Here is a 27394-nt window from a genome sequence, read left to right as displayed (position 1 = left end):
ATATATATGACTAGAGACAATAAAACACATCGTTTGGCAGCGTCTTTGTATCGGAACGCTCAGTTCATAACTTTCATTCGTCAGACCAACTTGTGGCATTTGAAATACTTTGTGATGAAATCGCGTTTATTTCTGTAAATACGGAACAGTCCTTTACCACCGACCAGAACAATTCTTGAAGCATTATCACCTCCAAATGCAATCTTCGTTTACTTTCACTTATGTTGAGGATTCCCCTGAAAGAACTGATTACTGACTTGAAATACAGGTGGAAAAGAGTGTCGAAGATTGGTTTCGTTATCCGAGGTGCCAGATAAACTACGAGGACATAATAACCAACCAACATCCACCTGCATCGGCGACTTAGTTTGTAGGATACAGAATTGCCGGAACGAGCCAGCAGCAATGCATAATGAAAAGCCTTCGTGATATGCTCAAGACCAGGTTTCCGCACACACGGATAAGCGTGGGCAATACTGTAAGTGACCTACTCCACGTGATGGACATAAACGATTCCCGGTTTCCCTTCCGACCTCCCGCCCCTAACACCAATTCTACAACCGAATATTAACTTTCACTATTATTTCGGTCAGTGTGTAGAAGCGTCATCCGTTTGGCGCGCCGTGTGGTTGAGGACAGTTTTTGTGATAGCACCGTCGTGCGCCGACGTTTTTCCCGTAAGGTTATTCAAATGCTTATCGGGGACCACTTGGTCTGGGTGCCATTGTGCTAAGCTAAACTTCACCCCTGTGTGCATGGGGCTTTTCCCTGAACTCACTTGTTTGGAATTTTCCAAGTTCAGCAGCGTTACCTTATTAACACAGGTTTGTTGTGTGAACAAATATAGGACTTTCAGTGGCATGATTTAAAAGCTTTGAGGCCACCCTATTTCCCCCCATCGATGTGTGGCTTTTGAACGTTTGTGAAAATGGCTTGTATTAAGTCATCAATGCCAGGGGTACTACGATTGTACTCTAAATTTCCCTGTGTCCCGTGACCACATTATTGCTCAGCTACACGACAAAACGAATTCTTAGAGTGCAGGTGTTAGGCAGCTATTTAGCGTCTTGATATAGGCTAGAATGACCATATCAATGGAAATTACTCGAAATTTGAAGTTATTCTGGCCGCTGAACTTGGGGGTCAGCCGTCATTATCGGACGCCATCCATACAGTAAATTATAAAGATCCGTTATTACTCCGCAGGATTGAGACACAATTTCACGCGCAACAACTATGTCATCTGTAGTTGTTTCCGTTAGCGAATTTTTTCACCCGTCCCTTCAAAATAATATCGTTTATGTTGACTTAACTTTTCGATCACCAACGCTCGCGTAAATGCATATCCTCTCTGTTCTTAGTTTGAAAGGCTGAGGGTCAAAACCGCAAAGTAAAAATATTTTTTCGGTGGTCAAAAAATATTTGTGTAGGTTTATTTAGATCTGCTGGCTTGCTTTCAGCTACGAACGTTGTTTTTTAAACCGTGAACTGACTCTGCACTCAACTGAAGCCTGATTTATGTCCTTTTTGTGTGTATTAGGACATCCTACGCTGCCGTACAATGACTGATGGCATAAACGAAGTGCGCTTCGACATTCAGACTGGCAGAAAAACCAGCGTACGATTTCGGTGAGTTACCAACTTCCGATTCAAAATAACCCAATTAATATTGTCTGAAATGAAGTTCGCTTGATTCATGCTACCTCCAGTTTCTACTACACGGTGATTGTCAACTGCATACCTGGGCATGGGGAAAACAGAGCTGTACGTTTACAACAAAACTGGAAGCTTGTGCTGGTCATTACTTATGGAGAAACTTAACAAAGGCCGACAAGTATGCACGGCAGTTATAAAAACCATGTTCTTATTAGATGGGCGCTTCGTGCTGCTGAAATGTGACATCCAATCACCATCTGTCTTTATGTCATATTTGTGTAAGAATGTAAATAACCGTTCAGCTGTAAGCCATTTTATCGCCTAGCTGTCATGCCACCGGAAGAAACCACGAGGACTGGGATGCAGTCAGGTTACCCAAGTCCAGTCAAGATTCCGGGGTTGTGTTCCAACCACCGATCTTCCGGTCATGTGTCTTACTCACTATGCTATCCCCGGTTCTCATACTTGCGTGGTGAACATGAAACCACGTAGGCTAGTCAGTATTCTTCAAAATAATACTCGATGCCTTCAATCAAACCCGAAGTATCTGGCGTATCTAGACGGAGGAATAGTCCACGAATTCTTAACTGAAAAATAGAATTATTTCCCAGTTAAGTCGGCGGAAGCGGGGATCAAACTAACAAAGAACATCAGAATAATGGTTTTCTCCGTTTTCCGCACATAACGTGAAAGAATCTGGGAGCTTGTTTCAGCCAGCTGAGGAAGTCTACGTTGACCATCGGTAATGGTTTTACGAGGGATTCGGTGACTCAGGAGACAATGCTCAGTGGAGAGTCTTAGAAGCCAAAAAGACGTAACTCTGATTATTACTTAGGTTATGGGTGATATCGATGCACAAGGAAAGTCAACCTAAAGCCGTATAAAATTGTTCACTGATCTCGCAAAACCTACGAAGAATGTGGTCTTTCTTCAAAATATCCTATTCCGATACACTTCATAGCCTTATTCATGCTTTTACTCCAAGTTGTGTTACCAGTTAGCATTCAACAAAGAGTCGAGTCGCCATGTAGATATTTGATGTGATTTCTTCGGAAAAATTCGGCTACTAATAGGTATCACGGTTAGCTAACTGCCTTGTGAATGTGAACAACCCCAACTCCCTTTATTTCACTGGCAAGTGGGAAGCAGATTATTCTGTTAATGCAAGAAAGAGGTGGATAGCAAATGGACCTATGTATTTCTGTCAACTTGGTTAACTCTACTCATTCCAGTCGATCTCCTTGTACCAATTAAGTTGGGTCAAGAAAAAAGCGAGCAACAAGTTGAAGAAGTCGGTGAACTTAAAAGCCTGGGGGTGTAACCACAGAATATGAAAGTTTATAAAGGAGTATTTGGTGTACTTTTCAACCACATTCGTCAAATATATGATGTACAATCAACCTAGCATTTCTTTGTCAGTCTTTAGGCAATCATGCTACATTCTGATGTTTGTGCCAGTCTTTTATGATTAGCATTGCAAGGTAAGCAAAGTTGATGGTGGGCATTCTAGTGTGCATACTCTGGGCAATCACCAGTCCAATGAATGCAGTTAAACAAATATACCCGTATAAGCTTTTAACAAGCCATACCCAAACCGTATACATCAGTCAGACTGATCTCCATATTGAAGATATTATCCTACATCTGATCCCCGACGCTTTATCGAGGACCTTAACTTTTACTTTTTCATGCTTTTGGAGAAGACCATGAATGATTGTTTTGGTATTTGGTACTACTGATCTAGTGGCACTATATGAGTACCGTTCACTTCTGGTGAGCCACGCAGCATACTGCTAATATCCTGCGTCGTTTTAGTGAAGTGAATCGTTAGTCCTTTGTTCACGAGATGCTACTTATTAAAACTGCACTGAATAGCCGCTTTGTAGCGGAATGTTTTTTAACAGATAGAATTTTACTTGTTTTACTTGTATCACATCATGATGGTCACCTCACTAACAGATTGACTGGTTGTATTGAACTAGAATATTCACTGTGAAACCCAAGCCCGGTTTTCCAGCTTTATATAGAAAAGTTCTACTGAAATGTTTGAGACTTGTCTTGGCGAAGACAGACTCAGTATTCCGTTTTTGAAGGCGCCATAATATTTTTTGCTTTGTTCACCTCCTTGGGCTCCTGTTACAAAGGTATACATGCAACTCGATATTCCCATCTTCAAGCTGTTTAGAATGGTCCAGCAAACTAAATACTGACTAATTCAGACCATGTTTGCAATTAGCAATTGGGTTTTCACCTTGCTTTTGTAGTCCTAAAAAGACGCCTAGCAATTGCCTGGCGCCTGCTTTGATCTTTTACCGACAAACAGCTTAATAAGTAGATGGCATGAACCAGAAGCTAGAACTTCATGATACACAGTCCATTTTGAGATTTTCAATCTTGGCAACAAATATCCTGTAATTTTAGAGAAAAGAAGAAAATTCTCGTATGGCTTTCATTCAGCAAACCGACTGTCTATACTTGGTTTTATACTTGCTTTAACTTTCTTTATAGGTCAAAAGCAAAAATATACGCCGTGAGCATGAAGCATACTAGAGGTCACAGAGCACCCATGCTCCATTTTTTTCAGCTGCAAATCTTTAAATCAGGCCACTTCTTCGCGAGATGAGGATAATACATGCTTTTGTAAGAACGTTCCTATCAAAAGCCATCATTTCTGATAGTGAACAGAAAAGCGGTTAGAAAATATTTCGGTCGAGTTGTTCTTTTCCAGACTGAATGTCATGTCAGCAGCGTCCATGGGAGCGCACTCTTCACACTCACTGCCAGAACAAATAGATTCGATACTCTCCCTAAAGGCCCATTGGCAATATTGTAACTCCTTACAAGCTTCGGTTTTCCCTGTTTCACTGGTAGATTACATGGGGTGCATTTCATGACAGGTGCACACCACTCGTGTGCTGATAACATTTAACCGACCAAAACCAAATCAGATACGTTGTAATCAACAGGTTGCAGCGTATCAAGAATTATTTCATTGAGACTCAGGTTAACGCACAGATTCTGGAACTGCACGCCATTTGGTACGAACTGAGTACGTGTGAGCTAGCAGTAAAACAACCAAAATGATAGCAAACATGTGTCCTCGCCCTGACAAAGCTCACGGCGTCATCTAATTTTCAAACTACATATTTCAGCGGTAGAATAACACTGGAGTCATTTAAGGTCTCCTTCAACCAATTGGTATGAACCGCTGAAGTTATGACCGTGCCTCGTTTGAAAGCGTTACACATGCAACAATCCTGTATGGCATCTGGTTTGATAGTTTTCTCTATCACGAAGACTCCCATTTGTTTAAATGTAACACACTACACAGAAAGTTGCTGAAAACTCTTCGACAGCCCGTGACCAAATTCGAACTTTTTGGGGCTCATCAGGTAGGTGCAGCCCTCACGTTTCCGTCAAACTTATACTCAAACTCAGTGATATTTGGGTTCAAGTAGAATATATGGTTGACGAGAACTCGGGGAGTGCGCGTGACTGATAAGCCCCAAGAGGAGAGAAACCGGTCGTGGGCTGTCCAAGATATATCAGCAGCCTAATGAGCAATGTCTTACGTTCATCCTATGTGCCGCGATACCTCAAATAGCAAGTGAAACATGAAGCGGGCCTGGTGCAGCACATTCATTTGAAGAACATTATAAGCGAAAGCTTCATTTGAGATTCAGGTGTCTCCCGTAAAGACCAAGTAGGTATTCAAACGATTTTGCAAAATCTCTCTTTTGTGGTCATCACCCTCTTTCTGATACAGACGATACTAGGTCAAGGAGATGTTGCAACAATGAACGTAAGCAAGATTCATATTGTTTTTCATCAGGTATGCCCCTTTAAACGCCAAGCGCTTGGGCGTAAAATCAGACAACGTTCTTGAAAAACATGAGATCCAATGGGCGTTTGGCTGGTACCACGCACCACCCACAGTATCACTTTTCTTGAAGTGCGTCGCGAGGTGGACTAGAAGCCTGATAGGGAATGACGAGCCGCACAGATTTTCTGTGGTTTCGATCCATGTAATGCAAGTTATTGCGACTGGATATCTCCAAGACCTGGATAGAAGCACTAAACTAGTTCATGTGACGTGGCAGTAGCTTATTAACCTGGATAGCCAGGGAATAAAAAAAGTTACGTGTCGTCAAAGCGAAAGCGAAAATGAGTTGGTTGAATGTATTATGAGCACGTGAGTGAGATTCTAAGTAATGCTCTCTACGAAAATAGCCAGAAAATGTTCAGTGTAAATATTTTGCGTAAAATCAAATACGGTAAGTGCAAACGTAAGTAGCTGAATTAATAGAACTGGAAAATAAGGGTTTCAAAGTAGTAAACGGTGTCTTGAGGCTTATTCAATGATCTATTTTTTATCGTTCACCCATCTTTCAGTTGATAGTGCCTAGATGCAATTCCAGTAGAGTCCTCAATTTACACAGAGCTGTATACAGTACCTGTGTATTGTGGTGTCTGTTAGTACTTTAGGCATCAAACTGGAGCTGAAATCACTGTTCGAAGTGCGATGAAAGTGACTGCACGTACATCGGATGAGTTGTTACAATAATGGTACAGACGTTGAATTCATTGACCACACAGTCTACTCAACGCAAGTTCATCTCAATCCAATTGATAGTCCATCAGATTCGATTATGTTTCATCTTAAATGTGTTTTTCCTTCTGCTGTCTGTCCGGAAGTTCTCATTACCTTGATGCAGTTAGGATAATTCCAACGCATTCCACTATAGCGACCGCGTGATCCCCACTGCGTCTGCTTGGAGCCACTACAAGATATAGCTGCTGGCCGATGTCAGTGCCCTTCTTGTTGTCAGTTTCTATCCAGATTGTCTGAGTAAATATATGGAGGTGTAGGTACCTCGGAAATGAGTGTAGCAAGCTAGCATGAAGTCCCTTCCCCGTCCACCTTCATTCATTTCTTCACATTAAGGCTTTCAAATAAATCATGGTTGTACGGCAGCAAAGCATTGGTTCTGAACGCCGATTTCACGCTGTCGATGATGATGATGAATTTCGACGCAAGACCTTGCCACCGCACCAGCTTTGCCTAGGATAGGCTAATCTCATACTATTGACGGCGATTTTTTTGGTGTCTCCTTCTATGGTAAAGATTACAAAATCCTGCTGGTTAAGAAAGGTGTCCCCTAATCGGAAGTAAAAAGGTTCATTTAGGACACCGTAATTAAACCCAATGCCTTATCTGAACATGAAGTCAAATGCAGCTCTACAGCGCACGCGATGCAACCACGTTGAGTTAAGTTCCCCAAATTAGCCTTGGTTTCAGTGAATCCACCATGTGCATTTGGAACGTAAATACGCAAAAATAACTGCAAAAATCAACCGGAACGAATAATTTGGAAGATGCGATGTGGCGTATGCCCTGCTTCTCCCTTGCACTATTCAATGCAGTTGTCCTGATAAGGTTCACTGGATTCGCTAAAACAGCACTACGTGATGAACATTGTACACTTGGTACTAAATGAGCCTCGTCCAGTTGCTGCATAAATTCGAAACTTGCGTTTTGTAAACAGTTAATCCTTTGCTACTGTAATCCTATTGCAGTGTATTCAAGGTCTCTAAGTGTTACCGTACGGATGAAGGAATAGTCACGGGAGATATTGAGTGTAGACAACAGCTTTAATGATAGTGTGAATAATTCTTGGCCCATTAGGCACTCGACTGGTACCTTAATTTTAGCTAAATAGGGTTACACAGTCATTTACATATAAGCCTTTGAGGTGTCAGAGAATTCAGAAAACTAATAGATGGAACGTTACGTCAGAAACGCCCCTCTTTCATGAGTACCGTATCCAGCGAAAACATAATGCAGCGTTCTGTAGAAAATTTAGTTGAATAGTACAGACAACAGATTCATCTAACTCTCCCGGTAATGCTAAGTTAGTGTATAGAGAAACTCCGAAGGTTTGGTTGTGTTTACACCAAGCCATTGCATAACGCGTTTCTGCTCCTTGTTCCGCATCCCCGAAGCTTCGCAGTACAAGTACAATCCCCCTAGTCCCAAGTAAAGTGGTTTCTTTGACTGATGAGCTTACGTGTTTGGAATCAGTCATCAAGTTTGACATCCGAAGCAGGGTCACTAAACTGACAAGTCAACCAGCTGATATCTCACCGAAGCCTACGGTTAGTTTGCCGAGGCTCAATATGAAAATGACAGTGTGCTAGAAACTTGCTGTTTATTGTTCCACATTGACTGTGACTACCTGTCAGAACATCCCTCAAATAGGATCATGAAAGCCTTCAAACTATTGAACATAGTTTGATTGCTTTTAGGCAGTTGCAGACTCATTTCTGGATCCAGTGACATTATGGATTTAGGGTTTTGTAATCACGCAGTCTATCACAGTACTTCGTTGCCATGTAGTACGCAATTACGGCATGCGAATCAACAAAACGATCTACCTCTGAGATAATCCAACTTTTCCTTCAGGTTTCTGACCGCCTGAGCTTAAGTAGGCATCATGCACCCAAGCTATTGATATTTTAAGCCAAATTAAAAAATATTGAAACGGAATTTGTCAAATAGCATACACAGACTGAATATACTAACCCACAGTTTCATTGTTTTAACATTTCCGCTTGGCCCAGCGAATACAGAATGAGCCCTGCCGACAACACGTTGGCATACAATAGAAAGAAATGTTGAGTGGAAATTCTATCAAAAAATGATCCTATCTTGAGAGTCTAACGGGACTCACAGTAGTAGACTTGAAGGAAAAATAAACTGACTTTTGAAATTTAAAATATTTGTGAACAAGCCTTTTGTTCGATAAAATATAGAAACCGGGTGAAACCGGGCGACTTAAGCGACAGATGAACATAATGAAAAATGTCATACAAGATTTACAGGTTTAAGAAAAATCTTGAAAGCTCTAACCCAAAATAAACCAGTGAGTAATATGAATAACCACAAAGCAATAAAATAAACATCAGGTTATCTTCCCGACTGTAACTTTATGAAGCACTCCACATTTTTCCAAAATCTTATCATCTGTTTGGCAATTTCCAATTATATCCATCCGGATCGAAATATTTGGTACTCACTCATCACAGTCACCGTCACATTTTATCCGAAAGCATGAGTTAAGTTCTAAGCAGTAGAAAAACCCAAGCGCTAGGTAGTCCCTTCAATAGTGGATTCGGTAGTCCACAAGAAGAAAATATTCGTATTTAATAGGAAAGAAAAGAAACTTATTCTAAATGATACGTGAAAATTTTTCCAGGGATGGTTCTCCCTCACATGAGTCTACCAAGAGGTCTCCAATTTGATGGATGGTGAGCTTGTTCATTAATGGTAGATAACGCTGTTTTGCGCTTTCCATGACAGTGACTTCTCCTCTTTAGGTTCAAAGTACACGAATCAAGCATGAAACCCGCCAACATAAAAGTAACAATTTAATTGCTGCGATCAAATAAAAAGATGAAGTAATATGGTATAAGATTGCATGCCAGAATACCAATGAAAACCAATAATATCAACGAAAAAACATAAGCAATACTCCTAAACGAAGTTTTTTTGAATGCAGATAGATGAATTTTTACATAACCCTTTATCAGAAAACAAATCACGTTGCCATGGGATCTCTGCTCCATGCTCTCCTAATTGACAGTGTCAGAAGCAACTGCTCTTAACCTGGTATGTGTTGCGAGCACACAAGCGAGTTTTATGGCTGACATTTAGAAGTTTTGCAGAAAAGTGTAGTCTATATTTTCTTCTCAATTTTGCCTGTGCTTAATCCACAAGTGATTTTTAAACCACAGGCGGACAAATAAATCTAACAATACACAGTAATGTCTCCCAGAATTTTAATGCCTTTCCGACATCACGCTCCAAAAAGTGGCTGATTAAAGCAAGGTTACAAAATTGCATTGGTTGATGAACCATGCCATGCCCCCCGGGAATTTTCCACTATTACTTTACCAAGTTGCTTACATTTTACCGTCACCTTCTATGTAGTTGTCGGTTAGACCAGCGCGGTCCCGTGCAACTTAGTTCTCCGTGGAGATCATACTTTCACTTCAATGTGCAGTTATCTGGCGCGGGATGATGTGGGTATTTCATTTTCCGGTCAGTGACACTGAGGCTGGAAGTGACCCATAGAATAAGGATTACGTAGTGCCTTGGAAATACTACTCTCGATTGACTCGAGTGAATCAGTCAAATCTAAAAGAGTTCCGAAATCCGATTTGAGTATTTCTGCTTTCTCGCAATATAACTTGGAACAGTCTGTGCGTTCAAATTTGCTGGAAACTTAGTTTACTGGTACGTGCCTCAAGATTTATCCACTTCGGCGTCTGAACATGCAAAATCCCCATGACTCGCAGAAAGAAATCACTTTAATACTTATCAAGTAGGCTTCGTTTCCCTTTTCCATTCCACCACCATCAACTTCTGTGATTTTTGGAGAGAATGTAACTCAGAGTGTGATGTGCACAGTTAACCCTGAAGGCCACGCCGCAAACAAGATAAGAACTTTATGACACGCATCGTTTTTCTTTCGCTCCCCACCTGCTTTCGTTTCCGCTCTTCCTTGTTCAGCCACATCGCTTAGTTGTCCGTAAATTCTCTAGATTCCTTCGTTTTTGCCATTTATACGCGTCATGAAGCACCTAGCGTAAGCCGGATTTTGGTGCGAAGAGAGGTGACAATCTATCTTAACAGAGTAATCGACATTCCGATGTCGGACTTAACATAAAAAAGACTAAGGCATTAAAGATAAACTAATTCGCTTTGCAGAGCCTAAGGAGTGTTAAATCAATCCACCAAAGCAAAGAAATTAAGGTGAAAGTTCAGAGTGATAAAGTTTTATCTGGTTGTCAGTCTAGCGAATGCCACGTACACCAACATCGGACTCACAGAAAGGTTCTCAGTTCACACATCAACCCTGTATCAAAGAAATTGGAAAATAAGTTGGCGATAGTTATCCCACGCTTTTTCCGGACGTGTCCCCTTCCTCAAAGTGGGGCGTTTTTAGCCATTCAGTTACCTGTACACCGCCCTAACTTTAAGTTCAGCAGCCTCCGATGCTTAGCTTGAAGCTATTCCTGCAGCTAACACAGAACCGAGCACTGACCAAACAGACCCACACCTTCCATATTATTGAGGTTAATTTTGCCACAATATATCATTGTCCCGTCAGTTAGATACCAATCTCTCCTCACAACAGATGTGTACGCGTGGGCTTATCAGTAAGATTTTCACAAGTAAATAGCACGAGCATAACTGCTGCCGCTTAACCGGCAAGTCGGCATGGTTTGTATCGAATCACTATAATACAGCCAAATCAGAAGCCTCCCAGGAGCACATTTGTCGTACATTGCATGGAAATGAAACATCCGTTCATCTCCTTGGCGACGGCAAGCAAACCAAAAATCACTGGACTTGCCTTTTTCTGTAGACCATTCCATTCCATCAGCATTGACGAGAGATACCATCACAGGGGACACCGAATTAAGTATACCAAGGTGCCCGAGGTGGTGAATCCGCTTACCTGGAAATATGTATCAGAAACCAGGTAGAAACGTCCAATACATTTTATTCACATAGTTCGGCAAACAGCCTTTGACACTTGCCTTTAAGTAAGAAATATTTGGTGTTTATACTTGACACATCCTGTCAACGCTTGACTGACTTGTGTATCTCCTTGTAACTTCGACCATTTTAAATGTCCGTTTGAGATATTATCGTCCACGTTACTAGGTTATTTACACACTTTTAGAAGTTTTTGCCGGCTTGTCATCGCCTGTATTCGTGAAGAACCATAGAAACAATCCCCTACACATGTAGTCGTCAAAAGTCTTACGGAACAGAATGGGATTTTTTATATTTTTCTGGATACAAAATTACAGTTTTTGCGTTTTCCGCTGAACATCCCCTCGTTTGCCGTAAAGTGAGAAAATTGCAAAAACCTAAACACTTGCATGGAGTCAATTTCTTCTGCTTTGAATCAACGCTCACTGTAATTCCATCCCATAGTAGTTGTCTCCAAATTCGACTACAACCAAATTCACAACTGCCTGGGGGAAATGGAAATCCAGTCACAAACCGAGTAGTTGCGCATTACGGAGTCACAAGCATTCTTACATTTTTGGTGTATTTTGCATTGAATATGAGATTGTTGATCACGTCAAAGATGGTTCATCCTTAGCTTCAGCGATACTACCACAATTTGGGTCACTAAACTCGGACCACATAGGTGACGCTTGACTGCGAATCAAGGAAGCGTTTACGTTTGATGGTGGTCGAGTTGAGATGGGTGCTCAATAAGTCTTCACTAGTACGGGTTATACGAGTTTGTAAATTAAATACCTTAAAATAATGGAGCATAGTACATTCGTTACTAAACCAGTACCATCTTTATTCGTCTCAAAGAAAACTTCGCGTTTTAACTCCGATTTAATTCTTTCAACGGCTCAAAGTAACATCCACCAGACAACTTGTTACTACAACACCCTAAGGCATGTTCGGCTTATTTTCACTTGTGCTCACAATTTTTCATCTGTTTTCCACAAACATTATCCCGTTGTACAGAGTTTTCGATGTCAGTGGACAACGGGGAGCCAGAAAAAAGTGGATTCAACTTTTCGACAACGTGACTGCCATCCTGTTTCTGGTTGACAGTAGCAGCTTTGATCAAACACTACGTGAGGACCGCAATCAAAATCGCATGGTTGATTCTTTAGAAGTGTTTGAGCAGGCTTGGAACAATAAGTGAGTTCGTCTAAATTAATGCTGTGTAGAGGTGCCCGTAGTTAAGCGATTATTTTGATACTGTGATTTGGTGCTTCAAAAGTTGTGATTGACAATCCTTCAGGTCATGAATTCCACTTCGTGCATGATACCCAAGCTACTACTGCAATACAGGAGAATTTTAAACTCACAAATCATTTGGTTAGAAAATGAACGAACGCGAAGAAAAAAAGGAATTCTGCAGCTGAACTCAGCTCCACTTAACAACCAAGGCCAACTGGTTTTTACTCGTTGGGGAATCCATCGTCTACACATCTTGCCCAGTGATTAAGCTGCCTCTTGAATCAAAGGACTTTAGTTCACGTGGTAGTAGCTCTGATTTCAGTAATTATCGTTCGCAATAGACACTTCGTCCTGTAAATTCAGACAACGTATGCTGAAACACCAAGTGAATGAGAAATATTCACTCACGAAGCCAGTCAGTGCCTGATGAGGATTCCGTGATTAAAGGATGAGTGGCTCTATATTCTGTCTAAGTGCAAGCTAATCACACTGCTAATCAGCTGCTTGTCACCGAATGGTTAAGTCCTCAAACAATGGCCGGTGTGATGAGCACCGCTAACGACTCTAAGAAGGATGAGAAACAGGTACCTGCTGCACTGTCGGCTCTTCACAACCCAAATGATACGTGAAAATATTTCTGATTGAGCTCAAATTCGATGTTGGTAAATAATAAGAGGGACCCTTGGCCCCCGACAAATTTAGAGACTCCTTGTGCTACCAAAGCCAACATTTGATTACGAACATCGTATAAGTGCAGAGTGTACCTACAAACTGATTGATATACCCAACTCCGTGAATCGTTTACCATCTGTGATCGAGGGCTTGCAGCCGGTATAGAATGGGCTCAGTTACCATGATTGTTGACCAGCTGCAAAATCTCTATGCATCGGGATGAAGTGTTTACTTTTTCGAACAAGTGCATACAAGCTCGAACAAAGTGAGTTGCATTTGCGCTGCGGGTATGGCATTAGATTTCTTTGTGTATACCATGTTTCGGTAGAGTCTTCAGCAAGATCTTTGAACGAAATATACACAGCGTGATGGTATGCAATGAACATTATCAATCCCCAGCAAGAAAGTGCTCATTTTTGTGAAACATTACTTGCTCCCTGAAGAAGGTTGAACTCAGTAGTATCAACACGTCATTCAAATAAACTTTTTTTACCTATCTGGAACTCGTGGATAGCAACTTTTACTCTAAATACCCATTATGCTAATGCCCATAATGGCTATATGTCGTATATAAAAAAGGCAGCCGAAATGATCAGACAAAACCATCTGAATACCTGTTGGAATACATTTTGCTCCTAGCAGATGTAAATCCCATCGAGCATCAATATGTTCTCTTGAATCATTATTAGTATTCCATTTGTGTGGCTATGCTCTATGGTTTGTTGCCCAGCTGATTGTTCCAGAGCTCCATATGTAGGCTTAGGTTTGGTGAATTAATTAGCCAGAACCCTCTAATCGATTGTTGTTGCGACGCATTTTGGAAAGCGTCACCGAGGTGCATTTTGCAGTCAAATCCTAGAATGTGTATTCTACTAAACACTTTGAACATCCGAAAGGTCCGAGTAGTTTGTGAAACAATAAAACCTTCGGAAATGAATGGGACGAAAACGGGCTTAGAGGGTCCGCATCAACGTATTTCTTTCACCAAAGTAAGCTGTTTGACATGTTGGGATTGCTATTCTTCTATGATTCCGAAAATTCCCATTTATAATAGGAAAACAGATGGGTTGACGGACATGTTTTCGGCAAGGTTTTTTCAAGTCATACAATTGCAAAGGTTAAGAGAGCGGTGTCTAACATATTTGAATGAGTATGGTGTAAATGGACAGGGAATCGAGTGAGATGACACTGGTTACCTATCAAAGAACCATTAGTTCAGGTCGCCAATAGGATGACTTGAGCTAGTCAGCTCGGGGGGTGCTGTAGTTGTGTGTTCAGCACACGATGCATGTGTGGGGGGAGATGAGTTGGACCATGGTAAGTACAACACACGAACAAAGCGTTTTTGCCGACAAAGGATCGGGTCGCGATGTCGTATGGCGATAGCTTCAGCCACTGCAATTGTGCGCTGCTGTACTGATCTGGGTTGGTTAGCCGGCGCCTTGTAAACAACGCGGAAACTTTGGCTGGGTATCACGTTGTGTGCAGTGTCGGCTAAATGTTGTACTACGGAACTGGTTATCGTCCTCCTGGTTCCAGAAGCTAGCCAGGGTGGATTGTGTTCCTTCATTCTTTGGCTGAGTTGCCTAGTCGTGCGTCCGATGTATTTCGCTGCACAGCAGCAAGAGAATGAGTAAACTAACATATTTTGGGCGTGGACCGGCACTCTATCCTTGAGATTAAAGGGGCACAAACGATTGCTGGTGAACCAGGTTCGGAGTTTTGCGGCCGGGAAAACTTTGTTCAGACTGGTGGAAAGTCTTCTGTTCAGTAGATCGGCCGGTATATCTCCCTTAAACGGGAGGTTAATGTAAACTGGTTTCCTTCCAGCTGTGGCTGTGATGGTGTTTGCTTCTTCCCTGTTCAAATGTTTTGTAATAAATTTGTCGGGGAATCCATTGTCTCTCAGGACGTTGGTGAGAGTTTGGAATTCTTGTTCCAGTGCATCCTCAGAGCATATTTTCTTCGCTCTGTTAGTTAGGCTGCGGATCAGGTTCCGTTTCTGCTTTAGTGGCACGAAGCTGCTAAAGTTGATGTATTGACCTGATCAAGTAGGTTTCCGGTACACCGATCGTTTCAGTGCACCATCGTGACGTCGTTCAAGGGCAACATTTAGGGAGTGGAAGAAGTTGTCCGTTTCTCCTTCCGAGGTGAATTGAATGGCAGTGTGGGCCTTATTGAACTCTTGTTGGAGTGATTCCAATTCGTCTTCGTCGTTAACAACGGCGAAGACGTCGTCAACATACCGGCAGTAATGATTATTGCACTAGAAACCACAAAATACCAATGCAACTTGTATAATTCTCAAGTTAAACACAGTAATCATAACTTTTAAGCCCACATCATCACTGAGAGTCTGCTACAGTCTTCAAAATACTACTACTTCAAGCATTTGACTGAGGGAAGATTAATCAAGGAATAAAGTGTGCCAATCACAGATGTTTTTCTGTGGGCATCTTGCTATCTCACACCTACTCCTAAATCTACCACAGGCGTTCATCGGCTCCTGGATAGATTGGCGGCAATAAAAGAGCATAAGTACAACTGCATTTATCACCACCATCGTCATCATCGAAAGCAAAATATCAGTGTTTAACAGATGCTTTGCTGCCACACAACTTCATTTATTTGAAAGGCTTATGGCGAGAAAATTAATAAAGACGAATGAAGGTGGCCAATCTAGCCTACTATAACCTCCAGACACTAATTCAGACAATTTGGATGGAAAGTTCTAACAGCAAAGAATGCCAGACATCTATTAGTAGCCAACACTTTCAGCGTCTTCAAACATGCACGAGAGGGATCACGAGGAAACTAACCTGAAAGACGAGTAGCAGCGATAGTACAAATGCAATGCGAGTGGAATACCTCAGATCCTGATATATGTGGAGGAATAAAAGGCTCCTTACTTCGACGGGTTTCATCCCTTCGTTTCATCCACACGAACCTTCGCTTTTGCAATGATCCTCAGTCGAACAATCTATTGATGTCAGCTGCGCTGAAAATAGTTATCCTCAGGCCTATCCATAATGGTCGATGCGAACATGGCAAGACCAGTTATCGACCAGCTGACGTGACGTCAGCGACCTAAGAGTAACCGTGAGGTAGATGAAGATTCTTCTGCACCATCGTATCCAGAATAACGGTTTACAGTCACCAAAGCACCATGGGTTTTTGTGATGGATGCGCGAAAACTCGATCAGGTCGGACCATCAAGTAGATGCGTTATTCATAAGCTTCATTAAAGTTGTCACTATGGTGCACTCCAGAACTCTGCTTTTGCTACCCCAAGTGAACTAGTTCTACTCTAATTATACTGGACAACTTTGGTGCACAGCTGTCACTCCACGGTTCATCTGAACGGCAGCTTCCTCACCTCCTTTTAATTGGTAGTGGAGAACCTCTGTATGCTATACTTGGACCAATGAGGGTCCATATCCATGTGAAAAATCTACCTCAAAGATTAGAGCAAGATAAAATGGTTTTGCAGTGGATTTGAAATGGCGGAACAGTATCTGGGAGGTGGGGTCAGATGATCCCTCAAGAGTACCTTAAATGAAGCAGAAAATTGGACAGCATAGGCCAAAGTGACAGTCAGCCTAACCGTTAGCATCAATCCCTTGACAATACACTTGGGGAAAATCACGTTTCATAAATGAGCCAATCGTGCCGCGACAAGCCGAGGTTATTGGTCAAGGTATCACCATGATAGGAGTATACGGCATGGGCCCATTTCCATTATGCAAAAGGCGAAAACCTACCGCCTGAAAATGTGCAAAGAATGGCAATCTGAATGATGTCAACGTTGTCACATTCACGTCACCTCAACTGGTGCATCATACCGGACTTGTTTATCCTCAAACACCGTCTGTTTGCATGGACATGAGATGGCGGAAGCATCCAGTGGTTGCTTTTCCCTCCAGGCATATAAAGCCGAAGACTGTGCAAGAGCATAATTGCATGCTTGGCAGGCCTATGCTTCATATACTGACAAAACATTAAATTAGTGGAATAGTCACCCGAGTCTTGTAGTAGTAACGCTTGCTCACGATCATATGTGAAGCTTTTGTAAGCCACAACCTGAAATGGGTAAGTTTCGGACAAGTTAACTCACTCACACTCTTTTTTTGTCAGTTGAGAATGACATAACTATCCTAATCTTTTGCTCACATTCATCCAAACCTTAACTTGAAAAATTATCGCGCGCAATTTCCCAAGTTTCCATAATATTTTGATGAATACTTAAATAGTATAGGTTACGAGATTAGCGAACTGGCTGATCATTTAAGCTAAACCTAACTGGTGATGCTCATAGTTATTTCTTTTTTTGGTGACTAATGCAAAATTAGAGGTCAAGAATTTGGGGAGTCCGGAAGCGATTTTAAAAAATAACACGGACCCTGGTAGATGAAAGTAGAGTTTTACCTTATTACGATATTCTGCACATTTGACAACGTCTAGCCCTGCGCGTTTACCTGTCATAAGAAAAGCTAAACAGTTCAGTCATTGTGTTTCTTTGAAAAATACTGTTCAATTCTAGATGATGATTTATGTTGAACGGATGTAGACGCAGAATGATATGTCTTCGTACGTGTGTGTACAATTCCACAAGCGCGGTGCCATGGTAACCCATCTGTTTGTCTCGAAAAAATACTAACATAGTGAAACGGAGCATTCGCCCCTTTCTTCGCGATATTAGGTTGGTGTTTGTATGGTCTGTCAGCCCAAATCCAACATCAAAATCTCCTGAGGACAACCTCAATTCTGAAGCAAACGTATCATCAGACGCACCTGGAAACGAAAATATCTTTCTAACGAATCAAATCGATGCGTGACCTGCGTAATTTCAGGACCATACTTTGCTCTTCATGTTTTGGTTTATCGTCCCAGAGAGAGTTCCTTGATATCGTGCTATGCAGTCTCCCATCAACTTACGCGACTTTGAATCATTCAGCTCCGGAAAGTAACTGGATACTTTCTCAGACAATGACCGGAAGCTATTCATGGTTTTGTCATATATTGCTCTCCGGTCGATTACCATTGTGGGTTGGACATTAATGCAGATATTCTATCGGAATACCAACGGTGAAGGTCATCTATGGATTCTCAGCTTTATGGAAGTGAACGTGAAAATACCGCGGAGTGTGATTACCAGCTGATTTCAAGCGCTTGATAGCAAGAAATGTATATGCCTCCTCTGTGGAAGAAACTATAATGTTAGACCTGAGGTTAAAACATTCGTACTTAGAGAAACTAGTTTCCTCAGTGTGTTTGTGGTTGATTAGATGATCTTTCAGCCGCACTCATTTCCCGCAACATGTCGAGCCACTTCTTTGCGATAGTTGTATCATTTGAGAAACTTTAGTAATCAACATCAGGTTTTTGGCATTTTGGTTTACGCCACCTTATGACATTGATAATAAGCGGGTACTTCGTGAGAAAATTAATCGCAGGCTGGTCACATAATACCTGAATACAATTATTGTGTGCTGCTACCCTGAAGAGTCCCCAGGTAAGCGACTGGTCTTGCTTATAAAATATCTGAAATTCGAACATAATTTATAAAGCGCAGAGCTCTTTGATGAGTTGGAGTAAGTGTTCACTTCATTCAAGGGCAATTTCTCCTTGCGCTTGCCAGTTGAGCTGCTCTTTTATCAAATGCAGCCAAAATTGACTGAGCATTTGCCACCAGGTGGCCCACAGGCGTACACGGACACCCAGGATTCGGAGTTATTGCGGGGAGAAAACCGATCCACTTTTCAAGCTAAAGTGTGACTGATCAATATGTGGCAGAGGAACTATGAATAGTCATTAATTTGTGTGATGCTGAGAAATATGGAGAGGAGTTTTAATTCAAACTGGTGAATTTCCTGTTCGTTAGACTGCCAGCAAATTTCCAGAGCACTCTATAGACCCCCCATCCTCTAGAGCCCTCTTTTTGAATCGCCCCCAGATTGCATAATATTGCCATTTGCATATCAGTGTCTAATATGAAAAATTAGTCACTTATACTTGAAGGTTATTAGCGAAACAGCATGAAAGAGGATGAATGATACTAGGTACAGTTGTGTTCTCTGCACTTCGGCAGGGAATTAGATGGTATGTGGTATAAGATCATGGGTGTGGACAATTTTATAATACGTCGTGTTATGGCATCGTCCGTGAGACATTCACAAATAGGCGTAAATCTACGTGCATATTTTTCTCATCACGGATAGGCTCAATGTATACTCCCGAGTGAAGTTCTGGTAATGTGATGGTGGGCCAGGACAGCAGCCAGATATCATTCTGTCATCAGTGGTGGTATATCAGCCCACCCCGTGAACTCGATCGCCTTTTCTGTAGCTTTAATCCATCCCCCCATTCGTCAACCGCACTCCGAAACATAGCTGACGGCTTCTCCAGGTTTTAGCTACCTCTGTAGAGTGATTTTTTGCCAGCACCATGTGCAATGTTGGAATTAAACTGAGATATCTATCATGGTAAGCTGGCATTCGTTCCGGTGTCTAAATACATTAATGAACCACCGTACACAGAGAGCAGGCAGTAGGCCACTCAAAATGAATACATGCTTCTAGTGGAACGTCCTGTACCCTCTGTAATAGAGCAGTAAATATCCATGATGAATGCAAAGGTGGTTTACAGATCCAAAGTGCTCTCAGCACCACACGAGGTACATCCAAAATTTACCTTGCTGTATACACTGATGATCACAGTTTCATCTCCGACACGGCTGTAGGGTTGACACAGCGGAATGTGCATAGTGTCTGAGTGGGTCACTTATATGAGTGCATATTAAACACTGAAAATAAAATTAGCCACGTAGGATATAGCGCCTCTATATTCAGTGTGATAAAATACGGTAAAACTCCAAGCAATACAATGAAACAGTGTGATGCCTACCATGCAGATGGATAAGTACCCAAAGCAAACAAATAACCCATCCCTCAATACAAGAGAATTAATTAGCGGATAAGTGAATTACCTAATAGGTTTGGATGACAGCGACAACTGTCTACCAACAACTGAACGCATCGTACCTAATTTAAACCCGAGAGAGTAAGACCAGTGAGTGCACGGGATGGGGATAGTTCTAAAACAGTCAACACTCCAAACTGGTGACCCGTAAAAGTAAAGTAGGCAGAACTAAACAAGGTGGACCTACTTTGTAGAAAAATGGTGGTCTGGTAGCATGCACCACTCACGAAGCACAAAAGCACGGCTAGCTAGTGTTAGCCACCATCAATTTAATTCTGTTCAACAATGACAACAAAAAGTCAGTTGTAGCATAAAGAATTTCCAGTCTTGTCGGTTGTCACTCGCAGACATGTAGAGGAAAGTGAGATAAAGTTAAAATAGATTTGGTATAACTCGGACAAACACGTTGTAATATTTAATGGGCAGTGAGGCAACTCAAAACCCATCTAAATCCCCATAGACTTGGGTGGTTGTAATCACCCTGCCGTAAATGAGGATTGTCTGACGTCCACCTTGTCAACGATACCATGAATGTGTGAAATCTTCTAAAAGGGTTAAAACGAGACCAGTGTGCTAAAAATTGGAAGGTACTGTAGTAAGCCCTGTGCAATTCATCTGAACGGATGGGAACGGTTAAACTACCCCTGCTTTGAAATTTCGATAAAGCTTATTTTTTATAGGTCATATTTAGCTGGCTTTAATTACATGATATGGTTGCCTTTTTGGCAAAGATACCATCTTTATTTGTGTCAAGTAAGTTTCATGCAGTTCGACACAGCCTCCTGTAAACAGATGTGAGGTCTGTCCACGGGTAATCAAAGTGAGCAAGAAAGCATAGAATTGGAGAATGTGCGGCTGTTTATTGGACATTCGTTTTCGTAGTGCGCATCTCACGAAGATACAGGTAGTCTCCAATAGCTGACCTCCTGGTTAGTTGTTTGGATGCTTCACAGTGCCGATGATTCCTTAAAGCTGTGCAGTGCTTCTCTAATTTTCCTCATGGCCTGTTTTCACTTAAAAGACAAAATCATTGAAAATTCACTTGAGTTACACAACGTCCCAAAATATCCTTGTCTGGTGAGGTCTCCCATGAATCCTAAAGGACCTGTAGCGCTGTGTACACGATCTGTGTTCCAGAGCGGATTCTAAACTTATTCATTGTTAGTGCTCTCGCTGTGGTGCAATGCGGAATCGACCAGGTTGAAATAGAGACCGCCTTCAATGTTTTCGTATAATTACTCATCATTCTTCCAGTGACCAACACCTAAGCTTATTCCTGATTCATCAAGCTAGGTGAGAAAAAACGTCTGCACATTACGCAACTCGTGGATTTGTTTCATCGTGATTAGACTACCTAGCTTCACAAATTAGATTTCGTTATAGACAGTTTGATATTTTAAGTTGGGCGGTCCATAGCAATTGATATTCGTATCATGCAGAACTTAAACTCAGTCTCATCTGCCCGTTATAAAATTGTAGCGGGACTGATTTATTTCCAGGTAACCGCTTTTCAACCAACGATTATCAGGGTTGTTATTCGTCCATAAGTGACAAGACACAACCAGCAGCCTTCCGGTGGCCCGGAAACAGAACGGCTGGCCCAAGAATAAAGAGCGCCTCAATGGTTCAGCTGAACGCTTTAAGTAACTCTTCAAGCAAGTACTCCCAACCTACTGTTTTTAACAGTTTCATCAATTGAAACAATCCCAAATGCGTGGTAATCGACTTATGTGTTGCATCGTTTGAGCAAATGTGCTCGTTCATGAGCGCGATGTTTGTGTATGCTCATTGGTCATTTGATACTAAAGCAGTAAGCTGTCGCAACCCATTTGACGCACTGCAAAATGCGCTGCGTATGACGGGCACAATGCTTACCAAGTCTACTCACATTAACCAAGCCACACGTGAAGTGAATGCTAAACTGTGTTAGTTGTTTCAATCGTAGGTATATTGATTTCCTGCCACAGGCCACAACTTTGCGCCTAATAATTGTTTCGCAGTCACGCTACGCCTGTTGTAGTCTTTGAACAATATTTTTCCGTTACTTTTCGATTCTGCTGCAATGCATAAGGCGATTCCATCTCCTACGTTATGTCTTATTTCCGTGTCAGTCCCGCAAACACGGTGTTTTAGACTCATCTTTCCATTTTCTGAAACTGACGTTGAATAAAGCTATTTGCGAAACCATGGCGCTCATTTGAAGATTAACTTAGCAACTTCCCTTTCGCTTGTTCTAAAGCTGTTTTGACAGAAAATTCTATGATTGTATCCCACTGTCCAGACATATCAGTGGCTTGCTCCTGCGACCATCCGCCGTCAAATATGATATTGCCTAAATTAGTAAAGTTAGCGACCGTTTGCGGAACTTCATAGGAAATGTATCTGGGTCAGACCGACAGTGTTGGTTTGTTGTGAAAACTTCGCACCTTCAAAGATTTTGACATGACAACATTGAATTAGCTGTCTTAAATCTAATATGACATCATCACATGGAGTTGCATAGAACTGTCTCCACAGGCTTACGAGTAGAAACTTTATCAGTGCTTACACTCGCAAACTTTATTGGTTGGAAAAGCTCTCCTCATTCAGCTACCTATTAGAGCCTAGAGTTTGCACTCCACGTGGTTTCGATAGTGCATCCCACCAACTAACCTAAACACCTTAATCAACGCTTGGGATATCTCGATGTCCACATAATCAAGAGCCGCAGGATGAGCAATTACAAAAATGACAGTTCTTGATTGGAATTCGGCGATACCCAGAATTCTCCGAGTTGTCCGATGGAGAGTAGGTGTTGCAAGATAACATACAACCCGTTAATATAGCACGATTGAATGTAAGACTCATTCGGAATCCCACATCGCCTTCGCTTTACCCTTGAAACAACCCTTGTGCAACCAAGGAAAGGAGGTGAAAACTGTGTACTTGTTTCCCACCGAAGCTGTCACTCACCCCACACAAAGAGAAGCCAGATTTCGCTCCTCCTATAGCAAAAACCACAATCGGTGCCCCAAAACAGTGCAATACTTGTAGGGCAGCATGGCTTGTTGAAACAAAAATGTTATGCCCCTTTTCTCCTGCATTAGGGGAGGTTTCGGAATTTCCCACTAAAACCATTCTAGCGAGCCAGATTACTTGATTATTTGACACTTACACATTAAAGATTTCCGTTCATGTGGTCAAACTCGACTTCAAGGGTCCTTTTACAATGAACAAATTTTAGCTTTCCAGTGTTTTTTCAACAGTAACAGTACAGTAAGATGTCTACTGACACCACTGTGTCATTAAATATAGCAAGTTCACGAAAAAAATATTCAGGGTTTCGGAATTAACGACCCTTGTTTTATACGTCTCGCCAAAACTTTTTTTATAAGTCCGGTTAGTTCCCTGAAACGTGATAGCTGAGAACACTGTAGGAGTTCCGTTTTGTCAGTGTGGTTCATCTGGCGGTTGAGGGAAGATTGAGCAGTGGGCTGGAGTGTTTAGTTGAGCTCTTCTGATTTCCCTCGTAGTCACCAAGTTTAATTTTTTGGCTTTGTTGTTGACCAGATGAGCAACAAATTCACTTGGAGGTTGACAAAATTGCAGATGTGTGCAGCTATTTTCGTGTTAGGGACCATTTCTGGCCAATAGTAAGTACTAACTTTCTCAGCTAAGTGGGTTGCTTGTGACCTACAGTGCAAAAGTTAGGAGTATTGACCATAACTACTTCGAAGAAGTAGGTAGTCCTTCCGAGAATCCAGTCTTCATGGGTTCGCAATGCACATTCGAAATCGGTAAACTGAGCCAAGGCTTCTACAATGTTTGGTAGAGTTCAGGAAGACGGCGAAAAGTTGGCAGTCATTTGCCTCGTAATCGCATCTGATGGTTAGAGAGGTTTCCTAGGTGTTGAGTACAAGACATGTTGACTCTTTTGTAGGCCATTACGTATGCTGGGCAACGAGGTAACACCTGAACCAGAAAGACCATTTGAAGGGTATTTGTCCCACGTGTGTTCCCTATGGTAATACCAGCTACTAGAATTTCGTTTGCTCCAGAATCACTGTGTACGTCGTTGGAAAGCTAGTGCAAACAATGTGTTTGTTGACACGAGTTGACTGAGCAGTAAGGTTAATCCGTCGACCACAATTCGTACAACACTGCCCCTATTTTGAGCCTTCAGAAACATAGTGGGTGCTGTAATCGAAAATACCATTTCTGGCGTTCCAGTCACCATCGTCCGGCAGGATACTATCGCAGAGCACACAGATGACCATACATTTTATTCCGTCATGGAAATCCTCATTGGTAGAAACAGTCGATGAGGAACAGTTATCATCGTTCGCTTCGTTGATAGATTTACAGAAAATCCCTCAACTGAGGATGTCATGATCGTGAACGATACTTGATCCGGGGATAACGAAGCACCATGTAGGCAGTAACAGCAAAACACGAAAGTCTCTATGGTGCATCCACTCGAATAAATCCACCCTTGGGATTTCGCTGAGCCCAACTTAGTTCCAAAAGGTAGTGAGCTGCACTCAGCAAAGCCAACACCACTGCTCTTTACATCGAGGTTGACGTGCAGAAGACCGGAAGGCTTAATTTGAACTACGGTTTATTTCGACGTTCGGATGACCGAAAACGAATTAGCTTTAAAAGCATCACGTTTGCGCGAGCTCTTTTTACCCAAATACGCTGCAACGTGATACTTGCCTCAAGTGGCCGACGTATACTTCATTTATTTTGCATCAAATACCTACTGAACTAGTCCAGTTAAACGTTCAAACAGTGTAACAAGTCTTCTAGTTACTTGCTTGCGAGAGTCATGTGGAAAACTGAGGATGTTTGCTAGCTAGGCAAGACTCTGTGCATAGTATCTTCGAAATGAGTGTCAAGATGAGATGGAAAAAAAGAAGATTGGCCAAAACAAAAACTCGACAAATACTTGAAGACCCTAACAAGAACGGGTCTCTGATGCGGATTGGCATTATTTTCAAACCTTTGAACAGAAAGTACACCTTGTTTTCTCTACAGGCAAGTTAGAGTTATACGGACGCAGTCAGCACCGTTGTAACAGTAAAGAGGGGGATCACTGGAACCAGAGGAAGTTTGGTATCCTTCAGACGGAACCCAAACTGCAAGTTAGGACCATTGTTTTGGAAACAGGTAGGCGAGACTTGAAGTGAAACTTTGTAGGTATGCAAGAAACCCGAGAGAAGTATGCAAGCACAATGTTTCACAGAAAATGCTCAAACCACTTATGCTTCAAATGTGAATGAGACCAACAGAAATGGTTAGAAGTGGTCAAAAAAAGTCAACTGTCGGATAGACCTGAAAAAAATGAAATAAATCATGTCTTTAGATTGTCCTATGGCTTAAAGCTCAGCACTTGGACAGATCCAAGCTGCTATTCTTTCCACAAAAACCCAAATAATTTATAGTCACTGATTGTGAAGAGTAGTTACCTTGAAAGATTGGGATACGGGAAAAGGCTTTTATTACACATGGTCTATCTTGCAGAATATTCTGGCAATTCTCTCCAAGCTTTTAGTCAGCTAAACTGCTAAATGACTGGTATGACGGGTAGTGCGTGTACAATTTTTGATGCCATGCTGTGCACCACGCAATTCTGGAACGAACGTATATTTGGGAATACAGTGAATCGCGTTCATAAATGAGGCGTTCGTAAAGAGCTTGCTGATGAAATACGTGGCAATGACGTCGGCAACAAAATCTCTGCAGCGTCATAACTCTTGGAAGACTGTTCGCTGCGCGACAATCCCACCGTAAGGATTGTGGCGTCAGTCGACCAGCTTAGACTTGTGAAAATGAAACTGATGGGGGAACTCTGAAGATATCAGTGTTTGTGTAACTGAGGTGGACCGACGTATCCAGAATAATACGGCTAAAAAGCTACCAGAGCTGTCCAGGAAATTTGGAAACGAAATAGAAGCGGCAGTCTCGTTTCCTCTAGGATCAAAATCAAAATCCAAGTGACTGGTTCAACAAGTGGTGTGACCGATTTCTCGTCACTAATTAGTTCATATACTGCAAGCCTGGTGAGGCTGGTACCCGAATGAGTCCACGGAATTTGAAAGCGTTATTGTAGTCTGAGAATACTTCCGGCCAAACCGGTTAAATTCAAGCAGGTACAGTTCTTATGAAGGTTCTGTGTGCAAGGTTAAAGGCCAATATCCGCATCGATTCACATAACGCTTCATCAGTAAAACTTGTAGTCCGATTCGACTGCAGCTGGTCGTGTTGGGTTGCATTGTGCAAGACATAATAGTCCTGTGTATACATAAAAATTCTGTTAATAACATGAGGGCTAACCACTTAGTGTTTCTTGTGAATCCATGGAGCCATTCTGGATATATTTTCATCTAAACGTCAACTGCGACCAAAACGGCGACTTCGCTACTGGATCGCAGAACATCCAACACCCTTGTGTCCAGCTAGATGAAACATTGCCTTGTTTCTCTGGTGAACAATGTGTATAACTGTTTTATGCAATCGGATGCCAGACATCCTCGTATGTTTGCACTTACCACAGTGGCGTACTTACGCGGCTTAAATCACTGCATTGCTTCATTGTGAGGCGATACTATCTATAAATACTCACCGACAAGTAGGAAATGACTTCAGATTTGTACCCTCATGGGAACTATTTTTTGGAGTTTCATTCTCACTCTCATCTTATCATTCATGGACTGATCTGAAAAACCCCTGAGTGGAACGTCGTCCGTCTTAGTGAGTTACGGACCTCGTAGAATTATCGTCGCCTTCTGCGGCCTTTCCACTTCCTTCTCCCCAAATGGTCTCTCTTGGTGTCTATGACCTGCTGTCTTTGTTTAACGAATAATTATTATAACTGCATATTAAATGACATATTGGGCTTCGGCGACCACAAAGTGGCCTCTGTTCGGATCTCATCAGGCGGTCATCTGACAGTCCGTGTGGCATCGCATCTTCGAACCATATCATGAGTCTTCACAAAGATTCGGGTTGGCACAACCAAGTAGACTAAAAGGATGAATCACAACGTTTGACGTTGCCAATAATAACGTTTCATCCTCTCGCGACGTTGTCGGGATCCTAATGATTTAATGTGATTTGGCCTAATCCACAATGTAACTACTCTTAGAGTAACACCACCACACAGACTTGGTCAATGAAGCTGGATAATAGGGTGAAGTAGTATATGAACATGGTTGATTAAAATGCCTTCACCGCTGTCGAATTAGGAAACACCAATAGTCGTCACGATAAATTTGTATGGGCTTATGACTCTAATCCATTTTCAAATGTGCTATATATATA

The 27394-nt window shown here is 41.9% G+C and overlaps 1 protein-coding gene across 1 annotated transcript in view; it reads left to right on the top strand.

Annotated features, from left to right (window-relative positions):
- The window catches only part of T265_00318 (hypothetical protein), a gene marked incomplete at both ends in the record, with an annotated part of 111270 nt that overhangs the window by 54558 nt on the left and 29318 nt on the right, over window positions 1–27394 (top strand). The window contains 2 exons of the mRNA XM_009164063.1: window positions 1541–1629; window positions 12221–12400. Of these exons, the coding sequence (XP_009162327.1) occupies window positions 1541–1629; window positions 12221–12400 (269 nt within the window). The remainder of the gene's footprint in view (window positions 1–1540; window positions 1630–12220; window positions 12401–27394) is intronic.

Source organism: Opisthorchis viverrini (assembly GCF_000715545.1).
Source record: "Opisthorchis viverrini unplaced genomic scaffold opera_v5_3, whole genome shotgun sequence".
NCBI lineage: Eukaryota > Metazoa > Platyhelminthes > Trematoda > Opisthorchiida > Opisthorchiidae > Opisthorchis > Opisthorchis viverrini.
This window is presented reverse-complemented; position numbering and strand designations above follow the sequence as displayed.